The sequence below is a fragment of the Eleutherodactylus coqui genome, chromosome 5 (genome assembly GCF_035609145.1).
Source record: "Eleutherodactylus coqui strain aEleCoq1 chromosome 5, aEleCoq1.hap1, whole genome shotgun sequence".
Lineage (NCBI taxonomy): Eukaryota > Metazoa > Chordata > Amphibia > Anura > Eleutherodactylidae > Eleutherodactylus > Eleutherodactylus coqui.
Genome location: NC_089841.1, coordinates 259,564,361 through 259,585,084, shown reverse-complemented (window position 1 = coordinate 259,585,084; position 20,724 = coordinate 259,564,361). Strand labels below are relative to the sequence as shown.

The 20,724-nt window shown below is 46.1% G+C and overlaps 1 protein-coding gene across 3 annotated transcripts in view; it reads left to right on the top strand.

Annotated features, from left to right (window-relative positions):
• Nucleotides 1-20,724, top strand: part of CRTC1 (CREB regulated transcription coactivator 1) — a 151,495-nt gene that overhangs the window by 68,766 nt on the left and 62,005 nt on the right. For all 3 annotated transcript variants that reach the window (XM_066604597.1, XM_066604596.1, XM_066604598.1), the window contains 2 exons: nucleotides 2,508-2,551; nucleotides 13,563-13,783. In XM_066604597.1, the coding sequence (XP_066460694.1) occupies nucleotides 2,508-2,551; nucleotides 13,563-13,783 (265 nt within the window). The remainder of the gene's footprint in view (nucleotides 1-2,507; nucleotides 2,552-13,562; nucleotides 13,784-20,724) is intronic.

The window sequence follows — 20,724 nt, the reverse complement described above, 5'->3', positions numbered from 1 at the left end:
CAGAAGTAGTATGTGGTGTAGCTGAGTATTTGTGCCATATTCATTGACCTCTGTATGATGTGTTGATGAATAACGCAGATGCTGCACTAGTTGTACAGTAAGACCCCTGGCATGCCACCTTCTTCATGCAAACCTCTAGCTGCGAAAAAAAAAAGTATTCAGAAGTTCCTGTGGTGTTTTTGTATGACGACAGGAGTTATTTACCAAGTCCAAGTTTGCCTTTATCAGAAAAGTGTTGACTTCCATTCCCTAAAATAATCCATCAGATGAGGCCTGTACGCAATTATTAGATGTGCCTGAGGGAGTTGGCGTACAGTTTTGTTTGGCTTTTTGGTTGTTTTCTTTTTCATAGACCGTCTGTCATTGAGGGAAAGAAGGTCACCTGTGAGTAGCCTCATTGACTACTGTGTGTAGGCTAGATGGCACGCTGGGGCTATTTACTGCCCAGCGGAACACTTTCACTTACATGCACATGATGGCACACTAGTCACACACCGCATTATGCCTTTACAGAAGCACACACACATTTTTATACATAAATTCAGATGCATTTTTACACACAGATGCAAACAAACCTTCTAGACACAGAAACTAATGTGTGCCGACCAAAGCTCCGTCGGCCGCCTACAGTCCTTACCACCCCACCCTCCATGGGTGCATTCAGTGGGGCTCTGCTGCAGCCTGCGTCTGCAAGTGAAGAAAAAAAAAACCTGCCAGTCCAATATTTGTTTTTTCTAAATCGCCGCATTCAAAGTTCTGTAGCTTTTTTTATTTTTCCATGCATGGAGCTCTGTGGGGGCTTGTTTTTTGCGTGACGAGCTGTAGTCTTTATAGGTACATACGGCTTTTTTGATCAATTTTATTGCGTTTTTTGGGAGGCAAAATAAAAAATGAATTAAATTTTAGTTGGTTTATCTTTTTTTTTTTTTTTTATACTTTTTTGCTGTGCAGGATAAAAAAATGTGTTCAATTTTATTGTACGAGTCGTTATGGATACAGCTATACCAAATATGTGGGATTTTTATTTATTTTTATACTAATACGCTATTTGTAACTTCTTTTTACACTTTTCATATCATGTGGGGATTTGTACCACAGCTGCTATGATCGCTATGATAAAGCATTGCAGGACTTCTGTCGCTTGTATTAGCAATGGCAAAGCAGGACGCCTGAAGCTGGTGTTCTGTTGCTGTTGCAAGCCATTGGCCCTCAGCGATTTCATCGCGAGAGTCCACTCCCTCTGTGAACCCTTTACATGCCGCCATCTACAAAAACCTCAGCAGGGAAGGGGTTAACAGTGGGGGTTGCTGTCCCAATGCACCCCCCACTCTTGCAGCAGGTGGCCGGCTATCGGTGACAGCTGGCTCCTGCTCCCGGATAGCGCGGGATCTCTTCTGATCTCGTGCTAACCCCAGGGCATTAGTGTACGTCCTGTTGCACTAAGTACCCCGCAGCCAGGACGTACATTTACGTTCTGTGGCGTTAAGGACCTTCCACCTCCCTCTAACTTTGTCATTGGTGCCAATGTGTACCAATACCACTGGATCCTCACCAGCTGCTCCCAGTCATCTGTCAGCTTGATCCGCAGTGTGTCCAACTCAAGCGCTAGGAAGTCAAAACCTCATTCAACGATCGCGGTGTTGGTGGCAGATTGCCCTGTCTGTGCCCCTACTGATTGAGTCTCCCACTAGCAGGACCTGTATAGCCTGCCCTGCGCTCCCTTTCATTGTCAATCATGGAGCACATTCTAAATGGGGATATGAAAGTTATATATACAAAAATTCAAATAATCAGTAAATAAATACAAGTGACTCATCCAAAGTCTATAATCCCAATCACACATTAGACTACAGCACACGTAAGGCTGGATTCACACAGGCATATGGGCATTTATGTATCGGGCATTGCTTTCTGCATGCACAAATCCTGTGCTTTGGCGCTTGCCAAAAAGAAAAACACTGCTAATTGTTATAACCATTGAAATAGCCAATTGGTGTAATTCCATATGTTGTATTTCCCTGCGCAAACAGGGTGGATAATATCCAGCTGTCTATTTATAAAGCTCATTTACACAAAATCCGATTCTCGCCGGATCGTGGGAATCTTGGCAATAATCGTTCAGTGTAAATGGCTGCACAATCCAGAAAGACCAACTATAATTTGTTAATTGTTCGTTGTGCTTACATAAAATCAACTGACGATCGTTCTGCGTAAACAGACCGTTCATCGTACTGTGAGGTGGGCGGGTGGAGCGATGTCCGGCCCGCTCTGCCTCCACTGATCGATCATTGCTCCTGTGTGAAAGCACGCGAACAGTTTGCTGAGACGGCTGTCGGCCACTTCTGCACCCAACAGTCTCCCCTGTAAAAGGCTTTTAGAGAGGGACCGCACAATGCAGGTTCTAAGAAGAAATGCTCCAGAATTGTTAGTGTGGGGCAACACAAGTATTTACAAAAACAGACTTGTGTAATCTTGATATTTGATGATTGTTTTTTCTCTTTCCTTAGGGTGGATCCTCAAGACCTAAATCATGTGAAGTTCCCGGCATAAAGTAAGTAATAATATTGTGCCGAGTTTGTTCTTGGCATCCTAGAGAAAATTAGTGTTTTTAAATATTTCTTTTCATTTTATTTGAATAGTGTTTTACTATTCTTATAAACTAGGTACTGCTTTATCTTGTCTCCATCATGAAGACATGGCTCATGTCCCCTCCTGTCAGCAACCGTGCCGCGCACCCGTGTCCCCACCTGCCTCCAGCGCTGAGTGTCCCGATGGCCTGCGCTTTAATGTGTCGTCCTCCTACTGCTCCTATCACTCACCCTGCCGCTCACCCATCTCCTCTGCTGCCTCCAGCACTTAATGTCTCCACCGGCCTCCGCTGCAATATGTCCTCTAGTCCTTCTCATGCTCCTCCTTTCACTCAGCCTGCCGCTCACCTGTCTCCCCTCCTGCCTCCAGTGCTGAGTGTCCCCGCCGCACTCTGTTTCAATATGTCCTCCTCCTGCTCCTCAGAAGCCGGCCCCGACCTTCGCTCTCATGATGACAGTGGCACGGTGATCTGCAGGGATGTCCAGTCGGCTGCTGTCACTCTCGGCCGGTGTCAGGCACAGTCTTCTGCCGGCGTGCAGCTAGCCAACCGGCAGCTGTGGGCGCTACCCAAAACTCCTCATGAGCGTCAAGGGATATGTACCTTTGAAGGCATCCTGCAGCCAATTTTGCTATAGCTTTTCACCAAGTTTAGATAGTTTTCAGCTTTATGATTTCCGGGGAAGCCATTAAAGGGGTTGTCTCGCAAAAGCAAGTGCGGTTCAGCACTTCTGTATGGCCATATTAATGCACTTTGTAATATACATCGTGCATTAAATATGAGCCATGCAGAAGATTTTCACTTACCTGCTCCGTTGCTGGCGTCCCCGTCTCCATGGCTCCGTCTAATTTCGGGGTCTTCTTGCTTTTTAGACGCGCTTGCGCAGAAGGGTCTTCTCCTTCTGGTTGGTCCGGGCACGAGTGACGTTCTGGCTCCGCCCCCTTCTATGCGTCATCGCGTAGCCCCCGTCACGTGTGCCGATTCCAGCCAATCAGGAGGCTGGAATCGGCAATGGACTGCACAGAGCCCACGGTGCACCATGGGAGAAGACCCGCGGTGCATCGTGGGTGAAGATCCCAGCGGCCATCTTGGAGAAGGAAGAAGTCGCAGAGCGGGGATTCGGGTAAGTAATATTTTTTTATTTATTTTAACCCATCCCTTGGGTTTGTCCTGCGCCGAACGGGGGGCCTATGCAAAAAAAAAACAAAAAAACCCCGTTTCGGCGCGAGACAACCCCTTTAACTACTTTTTACAAAACTGATTTGTGCTTCTTTTTTCTGTTCCTTGAGAAGGTTGGGAAGCTCTTGATACTCAATAACTTATTTAATTTGAGGTCCAACAAAAATGCCAGCTTTAACTTTTGCTTTCGAAAGCTTCGGGAAAAGATCTTGTAAATTACTTGAATGCTGCTGATTCCTTGTGCAAAGCGGTGACCAATTGCTTCATGAGGCCTAGTTTAAAGTGCAAACGTGGCATTAGTACCATCCGAGGGTCTACAAGTGGCTCCTATTTAATGTTCTTTCCCACAGAAAACTCTGTATATTCAGGCAGTCTGTGGTAGTGCGCTCCGCTGTCTCTGCTATCACAAAGATGGCATGGAAACTCAGTAAACCCTCCTTGAAGACCCACCAAGAATGCCACCATTTTGAAGTCTCCTATAACTTCCCAACATATTGCTCCTATTCCAATGGATTTGGCAATCTCTTCACATTTTTGTAGTCTTCTTTAAGTTGAGGTGAATGGGCAAGGGGAAGAGAAGGATACTTGTTACTATTATGGAGTAATACTGCTTTAATAGTCTTTGATGAAGAGGTGCCTCTCGCAAGGATCAAATAGGATTCCAAGTTCCCTAAACATAGCAGTTACATCATGACAATGGCACAGCTCATCTCACGGATACAAAACCTGGAACAAGTGTGAAGGCTTCATCTGACGCCACCCTTAGTTTGATCTAACAAGTCCCATTGCTTGAGTCGCGATGCTCACAGCTCGGCATTAGCCTTTTTGGTTGGGATACTATGGTTTTCTTTTACTGGTTTTATATTTAGTACTGTAATTTGGATCAATAACATCTCCAGGGCTCTCACCATGCGATCTCTCAGTGTAGGAGTAGGAGTCCATGGAATGAGCGGGTTCTCGCCAAATCCATGGAACACCACAATTCATAGCCCTCTTTTCTCTTCCTTTTCAACTAGGGCTAATGCCCACGACCGGATTACACGCGGCGGAAACCCGTTGTGCTACACCGCCGCTATTGGGTTCTATTAAACCGAATAGCTGAATGTTCACGCTGTGGAATTCCGCTGCGTGAAATAAACCGCGGCATGTCTTATTTGCCATAGGAAAACATGCGGCCGGCTTCCCTTGTAGTCAATGGAAGCTGGCCGTTAAGCTGTACTTCCGCTGTCAGTACAGTGGAAGTATTGTGTGAATATGCGACACCGCCAGCCGCGTCATGCGCTGTACTGCGCATGTGCATTAGCGCGTCAGGTGGGACAGGCACAGCGGATCCAGGAGGGGAGTACCGGGTCCTTGGGGGAGCACCGTGACGGATTCCGCAGACTGAGTCCATCACGGCCGTGGGCATGAGCCCGTATCCTTCCAGAGTTACATAGTATGTTAGACTGAAAGAAGACCATCCAGTTCAGCCTGGTTCCCTTTCCACCCCCCTTCGTTGTTGATCCAGAGAAAGACAAAAAAAGTGTTTACACTTCTCCCATGTGAAATGTGGAGCCCATGATTTATCCTGGTCTCCAACAGGCATCCCAAAGTGTGCTTCACACATCTTAACCCCTTAGTGACGGAGTCAGTTTGCGCCTTAGTGACGGAGCCAATTTTGGAAATCTGACATGTCACTTTAACATAGAATAACTCTGTAAAGGTTTTACACATCCAAGTGATTCTAACATGTTGTTGTTTTTTCACCATATATTGTACTTCATTTAACTGGTAAAAATAGACCAATATAATTTGTGTATATTTATTAAAAGTGCCAAAATTGGGAAAATTAGAAAAAAATGTTTTTCTATGTTTTCAACTGGAGTATCTCAAATATGTGCAAACATACTGTACAAATTTTTGCTAAGATATATATTTCCATTTGTTTACTAAATCTGGGCACACATTCAAAAAAAAAATATTTTTTTTAACCGTTTAGAAGACTTACAAATTTAACATTACTTTTCAGCATTTTGAGGAACACTTTGTTTTCCTGCACCAAGCCAAGATTGCAAAGGCTCATAGGTTTCAGAATGTTATACTTTTCAGAGCATTATACTTCAAATGTTTTTAACTGTTACGTGACCGCCACTTTCAATTGGATAAAGGTAATCACGTGACCGGGAACCACTCACCGTGGCCCTCAGTCACTGCTCCAGGCTTTTGGCTGCCTTTAGTATCCAGGAGCAAGATTTTAAATTTTCCAGGCCCTCCCCAGCTTCTGTGCTTATGCCCACCACTCTGACGGGTGCATGCGCCGAAGTTGGGGAAAGGTCCGCGAATAAAGATCCTGTCGGGGAACATCGCCAGAGGCCTTAGGTAAGTAATTTCACCTCCGCTCATGAATCGGATCCTTGATGGGAGGTGAAACTTGAACTTTTTTTTGCCTCTATATGAGCCTGGGTAAGGTCCGCTGATAAATCCTGTGGCTTAGGTACGTAATTTCATCCTCCCTCATAGGTATGATCTGTGAGGGGAGATGAAGCGTAAACTTTTACACTTCTTTTTACATTTTTTTTTTTACTGCTCATGATTTCAGTTATCCATTGGATAACAGTGATCACGTGACCGGGAACCACATACAGTGGTCTCCTGTGATATCTCTCTGCTCCCAGCTACATATGTTAGCTGGGAGCAGAGGGATTTTAAATCTCCCGAGGCGTGAGCTCTTCTGTGTATGTGCAGAAGACGACGTAAGGTCCTTGAAGGACCAGAACGCTGCAGGACATTACAGAGGATGGGTTGAGTATTTTCACCTTCCCTCATGGATCCATGAGGGGAGCTGAAACTTAAACTTTCTTTAACTTTTTTTTAAACTTCTCTGTAATCGCGACTATCCATTGGATAGCGGCGATCACTGGCCTGGGGACCTCTCCTGCCTCCCGGCCTGGGTAGCCGGAAGATTTCAAATGTCCTGCGACAATCCAGTCTTCTGCGCATGCATTGCCAATTTTCCTTTTGCGCGCATGCGCAGAAGACTGACGAAGGTCTTTTTCGGATCAGATCATCGCGGGACGTCGTGGAGGACGCGGGGTGAGTAGTTTCAGCGCCCCTCATGAATCCGATCCGTGAGGGCAGCTAAAACTTTTAACTTTCTATTTACTTTCATCCAATGGATAGTGCCGATCGCATGACCAGGGGTTGGATATCCCAGCCCCCTATGACAGCTCCAGGTTGTCCTCTACCTCTGACAGCATGGAGCTGTCACGTACACAGCCCACGTGGCTTTAATTCTCAGAGGATGCAGGTTTTTACATCCCTGAGGATTAAAGCCCACTTAGCTAGGACGTAAAAAGGCAATGGGGCCGTCACTAAGAGGTTAATTGATGATGGAATGGAGAACTTTTTCCCTCTTGCTTCAATAAATTCCCCGCTAATAAAACGGAAGGCATCTGATTCTTACAACCTCTTGCAGCCATATCTGGGTTGAAACAGTGTGAAAGTTGTGTGAAAACTGAACGATGATGTACTTCTGTGTTACTATAGATTTGAACGAGTAACAGTGCATTCAGAAATGTTCTATCTGGAGGTACTCAAGACCGTAATGACTGAAAATAGGAAAACTATATTTATAATTTATCGAACTAATGAAACAGACAGAAGTTTGTTTCCGTATACTATTGTGCATTTAAAGGGGTTGTCCCGCGCCGAAACGGTTTTTTTTTAACACCCCCCCCCCCCCCCCCCCCCCGTTCGGCGCGAGACAACCCCGATGCAGGGGTTAAAAAAACAAACCGGAGAGTGCTTACCTGAATCCCGGCGGTCCGGCGTCTTCATACTCACCTGCTGAAGATGGCCGCCGGGGTCTGCTCCCTCTGTGGACCGCAGCTCTTCTGTGCGGTCCATTGCCGATTCCAGCCTCCTGATTGGCTGGAATCGGCACGTGACGGGGCGGAGCTACACGGAGCCGGCATTCTGCACGAGCGGCCCCATTGAAGACAGCAGAAGACCCGGACTGCGCAAGCGCGGCTAATTTGGCCATCGGAGGCCGAAAATTAGTCGGCACCATGGAGACGAGGACGCCAGCAACGGAGCAGGTAAGTATAAAACTTTTTATAACTTCTGTATGGCTCATAATTAATGCACAATGTACATTACAAAGTGCATTAATATGGCCATACAGAAGTGTATAGACCCACTTGCTGCCGCGGGACAACCCCTTTAATGCACGTGAACAAAGAAGCTCAAATCCAGTGGGTAAATATTAGAATACAGAAATATATTATTGTGGCAGCCACAAAAACAGTTTCTGGAGCAACAACTACTTTCAAAGCAAGTACCGCACAATGAAACAAGAAATAACACTTCCAAGCCAGGAACAGAAAATGTTTTCAAATGTTACATAGCGTACGTATCACATGACACTGACGTTTGATACGCGTTGTTAACCCTGTCTATCTTATAAAATCAAAACAAAAAAAAGCATTGGAAGGAAAGTGAAGAAAATTGCCGTTTTGAATGTTACAATGCAAAAGGCGAAATACTACTTTGGTCACACAAGCTCAGAAGACCGCAGTCATTAAGGGTTAATATTTGCTTCATCATTTGGCTTTTAAAAGCTTCCTTCTTGCAATGTTGCAGCCCATGAGTTTCAGCATAAAAGGATATGTAGATGTTTTTTGATGCCTAAGGGACAAGATTGCAAGATATTCTCAATCCTTTTAAATCAGATGTTAAACTTTGAAGGTTGAAAAAACGGTGAGATTGTGTGGGCGATTCAGAATGTTGAAGCATTTGCTAAAGTTGAAATATTTTTTGTGATGAATTCCGAGCACCAGCATTTTTTTTTTTTTGTTTTTTTTTTTACACTTTTAGACAAGAATAGGGAAAACATGTTAGAATATCAACAGCAGAAGTTTACGGTATATCACAGCTCATTTGTGGATAAATGAATCCCTACTCATTTCAAAAAGAAATGTCCCGCGGCAGCAAGTGGGTCTATACACTTCTGTATGGCCATATTAATGCACTTTGTAATGTACATTGTGCATTAATTATGAGCCATACAGAAGTTATAAGAAGTTTTTCACTTACCTGTTCCGTTGCTAGCGTCCTCGTCTCCATGGTTGCCGTCTAATTTTCGCCGTCTAATGGCCAAATTAGACGCGCTTGCGCAGTCCAGGTCTTCTTATCTTCTCAATGGGGCTCCGTGTAGCTCCGCCCCGTCACGTGCCGATTCCAGCCAATCAGGAGGCTGGAATCGGCAATGGACCGCACAGAAGCCCTGCGGTCCACGGAGGGAGAAGATGCCGGAGGCCATCTTCACCGGGTAAGTAAGAAGTCACCGGAGCGCGGGGATTCAGGTAAGCGCTGTCCGGTCATCTTTTTTAACCCCTGCATCGGGGTTGTCTCGCGCCGAACGGGTGGGGGGGGGGGGTTGAAAAAAAAACAAAAAACGTTTCGACGCGGGACAACCCCTTTAAAGAAGCTTAACAGGGTTTGAGGTACTGATGACCTATCCATATTATAATCCAACTCATAGGCAGGTTCACTCCCCCGTCCACGCAACACAGGCGCCCCCAATCTGCCCATCCTCCAGAGTATAACCATTTCCGCGTGATGCCTGCCCACAGTATAATCATATTCTCAGGTCAGCTACCATTCAGAGGAGCCTGATGCCCTGCTACTGAATTAGATGGGAACAAAGTCAAGGGATTCAAGCCATGTGACATGTCACTTTAACTCTGTAAAGGCTTTGCGTATCCAAGTGATTCTGACATTGGTTTTTCACCACATATTGTACTTCATTTAGGTGTTAAAAACAGACTGATAGAATGTCCGTATATTTATTAAAAGCACCAAAATTGGGAAAATGTTGAAAAAATTGTCATTTGTTTCACATTTTCAACTGCAAGATGTCAAATATGTGCAAACATACTGCACAAATTTTTGATAAGCTATATATATTTCCATTTGTTTACTTTATTCTGGAAGTACATTGGAAAAACTAGTGTTTTTTAAAAAAAAAACTATTTAGGAGACGTACAAATTTAACATTAATTGTTAACATTTTGAGGAATACTTTGTGTTCCTGCACCAAGCCAAGATTGCAAAGGCTCATAAGTGTTAGAATAATACCCCCACAAATGACCCCATTTTAAAAAATACAAATTTTAATGTATTCACTGAGGGGGGGGGGGGGGCATGAGTATTTTGACCCTCCAGTTTCTTTTCAGGAACTAATGCAATTTAGAGGAGAAAAAATAAAATTTTCATATTTTTGTGAATGTAATTTTAAAAGCCAGGTTTTTATTTCCATAGTGCACGTGGAGATGAGGATATGCACCACAAAGTGGATCTCCCCATTTGTCCTATGTTCAGAAACATATCCATTGTGGCACTAATAATTATATCTGGATGCACAATGGTGCCCAAACCGAAAGGAGCAGCCAGTGGCTTTCAGACTTGTAGAGCCCTTGATCTGTCAAAATGACAGAGTACCCCACAAATGACCCCATTCGGGGAAGTAGACCCCTTAACAAAATCATCTAGGGGTGTACTGCATGTTTTGACCCCACAGTTTTTGAATGAATCTAAGCAAAGCAGAAGGAAAAAAATTACGATTTTCATTTTTTTGGCAATCGTGTCATTTTAAAAATAGGGTTTTTTTCTGTACAACACACATATGAGTGAAAACTTTCAACCCAAAATGGATACCCCTGTTTGCCCTGTGTTCAGAAACCATACCCATTGTGGTCCTAATCTTATGTTCGTATGTACAACGTGGCCCAAACGAAAGGAGCACTACACTTCAATTGTTTTTTAAACTTTTACGTAATCTCCGTTATCCGTTGGATAATGATGATCATGTGACCGGGGACTGCTAACCATGGCTCTCGGTCACGGCTGCAGGTTTTCGGCTACCTTTAGGAGCAAGGAGGTTTCAAATTTCCCGGGCCCTCCCCAGATTCTGTGCTTGCGTGGCCATGTTGCCGACGGGCGCATGCGCTGAAGTTGGGGAAAGGTCCATGGATAAGGATCCCATCGGGGGACATCAACAGAGGCCTTGGGTAAGGAATTTGTTACTTGATCCAAACCGTAAGGGCAGGTGGAAACTTTAGTCTTTTTTTTTACTTTTGCCCAAAGGATAACGGCGATCACGTGACCAAGAGCAGAGTACCGCCCCCATAAGATTTGTAATTACCTCGGCAATCTGCGGCTTTTGCCCATGTGTCCAGCATTTTGGCGACGTGCACAAACGCCTGGGTAAGGCTCATGAATAAATCTGAGGTACTTAGGTACGTAATTTCATCTTCCCTCACCGATATGATACATCAGGGGAGATGAAACTTAAACTTCTTAAAGGGGTTGTCCTGCGCCGAAACGGGTTGTTTTTTTTTTCAATAGGCGCGAGACAAACCCAATGCATGTGTTTAAAAAAAACAAAAACGTTTAGTACTTACCCGAATCCCCGCACTGCGGCGACTTCTTCCTTACCTTAGCAAGATGGCCGCCGGGATCTTCACCCACGATGCACCGCGGGTCTTCTCCCATGGTGCACCGTGGGCTCTGTGCGGTCCATTGCCGATTCCAGCCTCCTGATTGGCTGGAATTGGCACACGTGACGGGGCGGAGCTACGAGGACCAGCTCTCCGGCACGAGTGGCCCCATTCACCAAGGAGAAGACCGGACTGCGCAAGCGCGTCTAATCGGGCGATTAGACGCTGAAATTAGACGGCACCATGGAGACGAGGACGCCAGCAACGGAACAGGTAAGTGAATAACTTCTGTATGGCTCATAATTAATGCACGGTGTACATTACAAAGTGCATTAATATGGCCATACAGAAGTGTATAACCCCACTTGCTTTCGCGGGACAACCCCTTTAAGCTTTCTTTTTTTTTATACTTTAAGTGATCACTGTTATCCATTGGATAACAGCAATCATGTGACTGGGAACTGCATGCAGCCGCTCCCAGTGATATCTCTCTACTTTCGGCTACACATGGTAGCCGAGAGCAGAGGGATTTTAAATTTCCCAGGGCGCGAGCCTGACTAATAACGGCCCGCGCGCAGAAGCAGACATCAGACCCGGGAAGCACCAGAACGTCGCAGAACATCACGGAGGATGAGGTGAGTACTTTTCAGCTCTCCTCATGGATCCAATCCATGAGGGGAGCTGAAGCTTGTTACTTTTGTTTACTTTTTTAAAACGTTTGTGATATCAGTAGCCGAAAGCATTGAGTTGTCATGTCCAGAGCCCACGTGGCTTTAATCCCCAGAGCGAGCGTGTTTTTACGGCCCTGAGGACTAAAGCCCACTAAACCAGGACATAAGTCTATGGGCTAGTGGTAATTCCTTTTTATTCTCACTCTTGTGTATCTTGTATGACTGGGAAACCGCTTCCCACATGCCTCAGGCCACTCGCACACACAGCGCTTCTTACAGCGTTCACTGCGGCATTTAAAACATTGCGCTTACCGATGTAAAACCACTCCATTGATTTTAATTGGGCGTCGCAGACTAATGTTCGAACGTGTTGTTTCTAATGCCGTAATTTTTGAACTATGTCTGCTCTATTTTAGTGCTTGTTGGTACTTTATAACGCACCTTATCACCCTTTGTAATGAGGGGGTGGGTTTTTAAAAGCTTTTGAATGCTTCAAAAATGTTTTAAAACTTCCTGTTTAAAATGCGTTGTTGTAACAGACGCCCGTGTGAGAGCGATTGTAAATATATAGGTAGAAATTTTTTGAACTTATAGAAAAACAAGTTTTTCATAACATTTTTCTTGTAAAACACTCATCACATGTTATCTAAGGGCTTTCCTGCATGAGTGCTTACCGCGCGGAGCGCACAATGCATACTGCTGCGTGTGGACAAATCCCTTCAGTACATTGGCCTGTATACGCTCATAATATGTGATAGATGCGCCATGATAGTGCATCGGTAACAAACGATGGGTGTGAAAGCCCTAAAGAAGCGCTTTTTCCAAGTCCACAATGCCGAAGTGATGGAAAAACAGGAGATGGAACTTAAAGGGGTTGTCCCGCGCCGAAACGTTTTTGTTTTTTTTTTCACCCCCCCCCCCCGTTCGGCGCGAGACAACCCCGATGCAGGGGTTAAAAAAGAACACCGCACAGCGCTTACCTGAATCCCCGCGCTCCGGTGACTTCTTACTTACCTGCTGAAGATGGCTGCCGGCATCTTCTCCCTCGGTGGACCGCAGGGCTTCTGTGCGGTCCATTGCCGATTCCAGCCTCCTGATTGGCTGGAATCGGCACGTGACGGGGCGGAGCTACACGGAGCCCCATTGAGAAAAGGAGAAGACCCGGACTGCACAAGCGCGTCTAATTTGGCCATTAGACGCTGAAAATTAGACGGGCTCCATGGAAACGAGGACGCTAGCAACGGAGCAGGTAAGTGAAAAACTTTTGATAACTTCTGTATGGCTCATAATTAATGCACAATGTACATTACAAAGTAATACAGAAGTGTATAGACCCACTTTGTTTCGCGGGACAACCCCTTTAAGCTGATTTGCGGTCACTGGCTGCTTTATTGAAGTAGTGGATTCCTTCTCTGTGTTCGGTCACGGGGCCGCAGTGTATTCTTCCTGCATTAGTATCATTTGTTCAGAGTTTTTGCTAAATTATCCTTGCAATTCATGCCTTTAAGGCACTGTCATTTGTATGCCATGTAGTTGTTGGTCCTACATGGAAAATGGCGTAAAGGGAAAACTGGCAGGTGCTTGCTATCATTGTTTAATATTTATCTCCTACCTTCTCTAATATGTCGTCTTCCTTTTTTATTGCAGCATTTACCCATCGAATGAACAGGAGAACACTACAAGCCTCATCCCTGCTGCACACAACACAGGGGGGTCGCTGCCTGACCTGACAAACATCCACTTCCCTTCTCCATTACCAATTCCATTAGATCCCGACGAGTCTACATTCCCAACTCTTACCAATTCCAACAGTACTGGCAACCTTGCAACCAATCTAACTCATCTGGGTATTAGTACTGCCAGCCCAGGTAAGCAGATTCTTAGATCAGTATCTTTGCTTCAGAATGCATGTACAGATAGTTTATTCTACTTGTCGCTCATCCTAGCCAATCTGCATAAGACCCTTCTATGCACCCTTACTAAGCAATATACTTGAATCCGTTTTATTAGGTCCTTTTCATGTCACATTTGTGCCTTGCAGATCTCTGTATGCGACAAAAATACAGATACAAAGTTTAATATATCCAGACATTCGAATGAGTCTTTGTGACAAATGTTTGGCCACTTTTGAACAACTCTTGTGTTGTGTGCACTGAAAAGCAAAGAGAACTTCTTTACAGTCCTGAAGGAACACATGCGTGTAGTAAATGCTTTACAGCACCATTATCTCTGTAACAGGAGTAAATGGCAGACTAGGAAGGTAGAAAAACACAAGCATGCCTGTGTACATTTGGGGTTGGAGAAGGTCAGTCTAGTCACTGTGCACTATATACATGCGTGACTGTAACTTTTAGGCTGGCTTCACACATGGCGGATTTGCCGCGATTTTGATGCAGTTTTTCGGTTGCAGTTTTGCCGTAGAAGAACTGCTTCTGCGAAAAAAAAAGCGCTTCAGAGGTTATTTTTGTCTTGCGTATTTTGTTGCGTATTTTCTGTGCTTTTTTTGCAAGCGTTTTTTTCCGCAGCGCTTTTTTTTAACTTTTGCAGCGTATTTTAGTGCGGATTTTGCTGCGTCCACGGAGGTCTATGTACAAAAAAGCACTGCGGAAAAGGCTAAAGAATTGACACGCTGTGCCTCCAAAGACCGCGTCGCAGCTGCATTTACGCACTGCGGCGGTGTGGAAAAATTCCGTCCTGTGAGAACAGCTTTTTGCTGTTACATGGGAACTTGCTGCACGTCAGCGAAAAGTGCTTTATTGTGGGGGTTTTATACTGATTAAGTGCTCATAATGGCCTATATGGAGATTTCTCTTGCAGCCTACTACTATCTGTCTTTTTAATTTCCTGCTTGCTTTTTATTATACTTTGTAAAAGTGGATATTCAGTAAATTGCTGTTTATTATCATAAGTTGTAACAACAAGAAAAAAAGAAATACATGGTGAAGTACCACCGAAACAAGCCTACAGGGGGATTTGGCCAGTGGAAATTTGCGCATATATATATATATATATATATATATATATTTCCCCCAGTCATCTCCACGACAGCACCAATTGAGATTGCCGCCTCCTGATAGGACAGGAACACACCGAGAGGTTAAAAGCTCCCCCCACCTCCCCACTTTCCTCAGTGTCTTCCTGTCCTGCCAGGAGGCAGGATCTCTGAGAGGAGCTTGTGGGGAAGCCAGCCAGGATTACTTACAGGCGGATCGGAGGGCAGTGGGTCAGCCTGTCCTCCCTTCCAAGCCAGACGACTCCCGGGACGCCACATGGGGTGGTAACCCCCAGGCCAGGTTCCTCCCGCGGCGGCCCATGGGGGGGTACAGAGCGGGAGCCTCAGTCCCCCTCATCCTCCCTGACGTCATCGTGTCTGCATCAGGAGCGGAGGGGGCGGGGCTTAGCGCAGGAGCGCGAAAATTTAAAAAAAAATAGGAACCTGAGAGAAGCCAGAACAAACCAGCACTACAGGTCGCAGGGTGTCTGCAGCACCGGTATAGTAATGAGTGCTCCAGCCCCAGAGACAGCTGAAACCTCAGCCTCAGCGGCCGTAAGTAGCCAGTACGGCAAAAAATACAATGCAAATATCCAGTGTATTGTGTATGGAAAAATTGCATATTTACCCGCAAAAATGCTTTATTTGTCAGGGGGATAAAAAAGACATCCCCCCCCAGAACAAAACTCAGAAAATGCGTGGAATGCGGGATAAAACTGCCAGCTACGTACCAGAGGCCTCTATGCAAGGCATGCGTAGCTAGGCTAGTTAAAGAGGAATCGGGAGGACGTTAGGAAGCTGGTGAAAGAAGAGGTTAGATCAGCCCTAACGTCACAGCTGGCGCCGCCAGCGAAACGCCAGAAAAGGGCGTATGTTCCTGACGAGCCTTCCGACTCCGAGAGTTCTATCGGGTCGGAGCAAGAGGAACAGGCGGCCGAGGAGTCCTCAGATGAGGAGGACTACAAAAAATACTTATTCCATCAGGACGACTTAACGGAATTGATTAAGTCAGTCAGGGCTACACTAAAAATGGAAGAGCCCAGAGAACCACTTACCCTACAAGATGAGATATTTGGGGGACTAGGGGAGAGGTGCAAGCATACCTTCCCTGTCCACAAGAATATCACCAAAATAATCCAGAAAGAGTGGAGGAAACCAGACGCAAGCTCCTTCTCCACTAGAGGGGTAAAAAGAAGGTACCCATTCGAGGAGGAAGTTTGCACAAGCTGGGAGGAGGTACCTAAGGTAGACGTCCCAGTGGCCAAAGTAGCCAGGAAAACGACCCTGCCCTTTGAGGACGCCGCACAGTTAAAAGATCCCATGGATCGCAAAGCTGAGGGCCTTCTAAAGAAATCATGGGAGGCAGCGGCAAACATACTTGGGCCAGGGATCGCAGCCACTTGTGTGGCGCGAACTCTGGGGGTATGGCTAGAACAGCTACACCTAACCAATAAGACGCCGAGGGAACAGATCCTAAATTCCCTTCCGATACTGCGTATGGCAGCAAATTTCCTAGCGGACGCCGCGGCCGAACCTGTCAAACTCTCGGCGAAAGCTACAGCCCGGTCTAACTCAGCCAGAAGAGTGTTATGGCTGAAATCGTGGTCAGGCGACCTAGCCTCAAAAAATAAGCTATGCGCCCTCCCGTTCTACGGCCACTTTTTGTTCGGACCGGACCTTGACAAGATTCTAGAGAAGGCGGCCAACAAAAAGAAGGGATTCCCGGAAGAAAAGCCACAGAGAGGGAAGACCTTCTCCCGGGCCCCAGTGCAACAGCCAGAGGTCTACCGAGGCAAGGGCAAGACAGGCCGCTGGAGTTACCCCAAGGGGGGCAGAGGAAGGAACATCCTCTTTAACCCCCACCAGGGGGAGCCAAAGCAGAGACCCTGACGCCATCCCCGTAGGGGCAAGGCTGGGGAGCTTTGTGGATCAATGGGCCGCGATTTCCGAAGGCCCATGGATCCCAAAGATCTTACAGCAGGGATACCGGATAGAGCTGGTGTCCCTCCCCAGAAGAAAAATCATTATCACGGGAGGCTCCAAACAACAGTTACACCTACTAAGGCAAAGCGTTGGGGACCTGCAACAACTAAATGCAATATCCCCCCGTACCGCAAAACGAGGAAACCCAGGGCCATTATTCCAGGCTCTTCCTAGTAAGGAAACCCTGTGGGAAACAGCGGATGATAGTGAACCTGAAACCTCTGAACACCTGCATCAGATACAGAAAATTCAAGATGGAGTCCATCTCCTCAACGATAAATATGATTCCCAAAGGAGCCTACATGGCATCCATCGATTTAAAGGATGCTTATTTCCACGTACCGATCCACGAGGGGTCCCGGAAATACCTAAGGTTCGCAGTGGATATGGGCAAAGGAATAGAGCACCATCAATTCAGATGCCTGCCCTTCGGGATCTCCTCAGCACCCAGAATCTTCAAAATTATGGCAGAGGTAGCCGCATACCTGAGGAAGAAGTCGGTCCTAATAGTACCCTACCTGGACGATATTTTAATAATAGCAGAGTCCAGAGAACTCCTAACGAAACACCTGAGGATAGTGCTAGCACTTCTCCAATCCTTAGGATGGATCATAAACTGGGAAAAATCCAGCCTAGCTCCCGACAAACAGAAAACGTTTCTGGGTATAACGCTCGACTCAGAATCGCAATGCTCCTGCCTACCCGAGGAGAAAATACAAAAAATCCGACGGCTAGTCAAAACCTTTTTACGGAGACGATTATGCACAATTCGGGATGCCATGTCTCTCCTGGGAAGCTTGACGTCATGCATTCCAGGAGTGGCATGGGCCCAGGCTCACACCAGAGCCCTGCAAGCCTCAGTCCTATCCACGTGGGACAAAAGGCAGTCCTCTCTAGGGACAAGAAGGTACATCCCAAGCGCGGTGAAAACATCCCTGCGTTGGTGGACATCCCCAGAGAACCTGCGGAGAGGGGTTCATTGGCTACAAAACCCAACCACTCACATCACAACGGATGCAAGCGCCTGGGGATGGGGAGCGCATGTGGGGAACCAGTTCTTTCAGGGCCCATGGCCTCAAAGGACAAAAGAACAGTCCTCAAATTACAGGGAACTACAGGCCGTATGGCAGGTCCTACAGCAGTTAGGGAACTCGCTATGGGACCAGCATATAAAGATACTGTCAGACAATATCACCGCGGTCGCCCATATACGACACCAAGGGGGCTCAAGATCTCCCGCTCTGCAAAACCTTGCACAGAAAATTTTCCACTGGGCAGAGGGCCGGATCCTCTCGATCACGGCAACCCATTTGAAGGGGACGCTAAACCAAAATGCGGGCTTTCTCAGCAGGAGGCAAATAGACCCAGGAGAATGGTCTCTCTCCCTGAAAGCATTCAGAATCCTGATCAACCAGTGGGGGACCCCACAATTGGACCTGTTCGCAACCAGGGAAAATGTCAAAGTAAGCAATTTCTTCTCCCTCCGGCCAGAAGATCGTCCGACAGCAGTAGACGCCCTAGGCCAAGACTGGGGAGAGGGGCTGGTGTACGCCTTTCCTCCTATACCGTTGATCCCCAGAGTCTTACAACATTTCAGAACCCAGGTATGCACATTAATCCTGGTGACCCCCTTCTGGCCCAATAGAAGCTGGTTCGGTCTTCTAGCAACATTGAGCGTCCAGGACCCAGTCATCTTCCCTACCTGGACAGATCTTCTATCGCAGGGGCCACTGAGCCATCCGAGCCTAGACAAGCTCCACTTAACAGCATGGCTCTTGAGGAATCCTCACTAAAAGAGAAGGGATTCTCAGAGAGAGTAGTAGAAACGTTAATGTCCAGCAGAAAAAAGACTACCCACCTTATCTACCAGAAAGTTTGGAGAAGGTTTTCCTCATGGAGACAGGGAAGGGATCGCGGGGATTCTATCCCGGACATCCCTTTGATCTTAGAGTTTTAGCAGGAGGGCCTACAGATGGGCCTCTCTCCAAGCACCCTGAAGGTCCAGGTCGCAGCCCTTAGCGCCATATGTGACACAAAGTTCGCAGACAACAGATGGGTCAACAGGTTCCTAGCAGCAGCAACTAGATTACGGCCTAGGCCCATAAATCTTTTTCCAGACTGGAACCTTAATTGGGCCCTAAGGGCCATGACAACGGTACCATTCGAGCCGATCGAAGCACTACCGATAAAAATGCTTACTATCAAGACCATTTTCTTAGTAGCCATCACCTCCGCAAGACGGGTTAGCGAGCTTCAGGCCTTGTCCATTCGCCACCCGTTCCTGAAAATCTCGGACACCAAATTAGTATTTAAAACGGACCCGGCGTTTATGCCAAAAGTAGTATCACATTTTCATAGGTCCTAAGACCTAATAATCCCCTCATTTTTTAGTAAACCTAAAAACGAGGAAGAAAAAACCCTAAGCTGCCTGGACGTTAGGAGAGCAGTCCTAGGCTACATAGATGCGACAAGCCACTGGAGGCGGGACGACAACTTGTTCATCCAGTTCAGTGGCCCAAATAAAGGGAACAAAGCGGCAAAAAGCTCCATAGCCAGGTGGATCCGCCTGGCCATCATAGAGTCCTATAAGGCCCTCGGGAAGGAAATCCCCTTAGCTCTTAAAGCTCATTCTACAAGGGCAGTAGCATCCTCATAGGCCGAACAAAGCTCAGCTTCGGTCGAGCAGATATGCAAGGCCGCAGTCTGGAAAAAACCCCACACGTTCATTAAACATTATAGGGTAAAAGTGCAGCAGGACGAGGACATGGCCTTCGGCCGCAAAGTCCTCTCGGCAGCAATCCCACCCTAATAAACTTTAGTTGGTACGTCTCAATTGGTGCTGTCGTGGAGACGACTGGGGAAAAAACGGATTATACCTTCCTGATAATCAGGTTTCCAGGAGTCTCCACGACAGCACCCGTACCTTCCCCCCCTAAATTGATAGAAAAGAAACAATATAATCTAAAAAAACATATATATAATATAATTTTATTTAAAAAAACAAACAAACAAAAAAAAACAAACCCTGGTTAAGGGAAAAAATTTAAGTTGAGCTCCTACCCCGGCAATTCGTTAGAATCCACTGAGGAAAGTGGGGAAGGGGGGGGGGAGCTTTTAACCTCTCAGTGTGTTCCTGTCCTATCAGGAGGAGGCAATCTCAATTGGTGCTGTCGTGGAGACTCCTGGAAACCTGATTATCAGGTAGGTATAATCCATTTTATATATATATATATATATATATATATATATATATATATATATAATATATATTATTGTGTGTGTTACAATATTTGTCGGCCTTGAAAAGAATTCAGAATCTGAAGGTGGATGCAAGTTCAAAACCAAAAGACAGGACTAATGAATACCTCAATTTAGAACAGAGAAAACTGAAGGGTACAGAGGAGAAGGGAGGAGAGAAAGGAAAATGATGGAAGGAGGGGCAGTGGCATGAAATCTAGCATAAGACACTGTCTGTCTACTGGTGGACATTGCCTTGAATCCACTCATGCATGGTCTGGAAGAAGGGAATAGGTTTGAATAAAGGGATCATAGGCATCATTATGAACAGCATTCAGTTGTGCATAACTTGATTTAGACAGTTGGCACATTCTGCTCTGGAAAAGATAGAATGAGACTTCCAGTATCTAGGAATGAATATCTTAGCTGCTCCCTTTTTTCACCTTAGAAGTAGGGGCTGAGAATAAAGGGGAAAGTGCTACCTCACAGTCAGAGGGGGGGGGGGGGGATTCATCACATACGGAGTTGTACAATTTAAAAATTGCCATCCAGAAGGGTTGTAAAACTGGACAGATGTGTCTAGAGTCCACATGAATC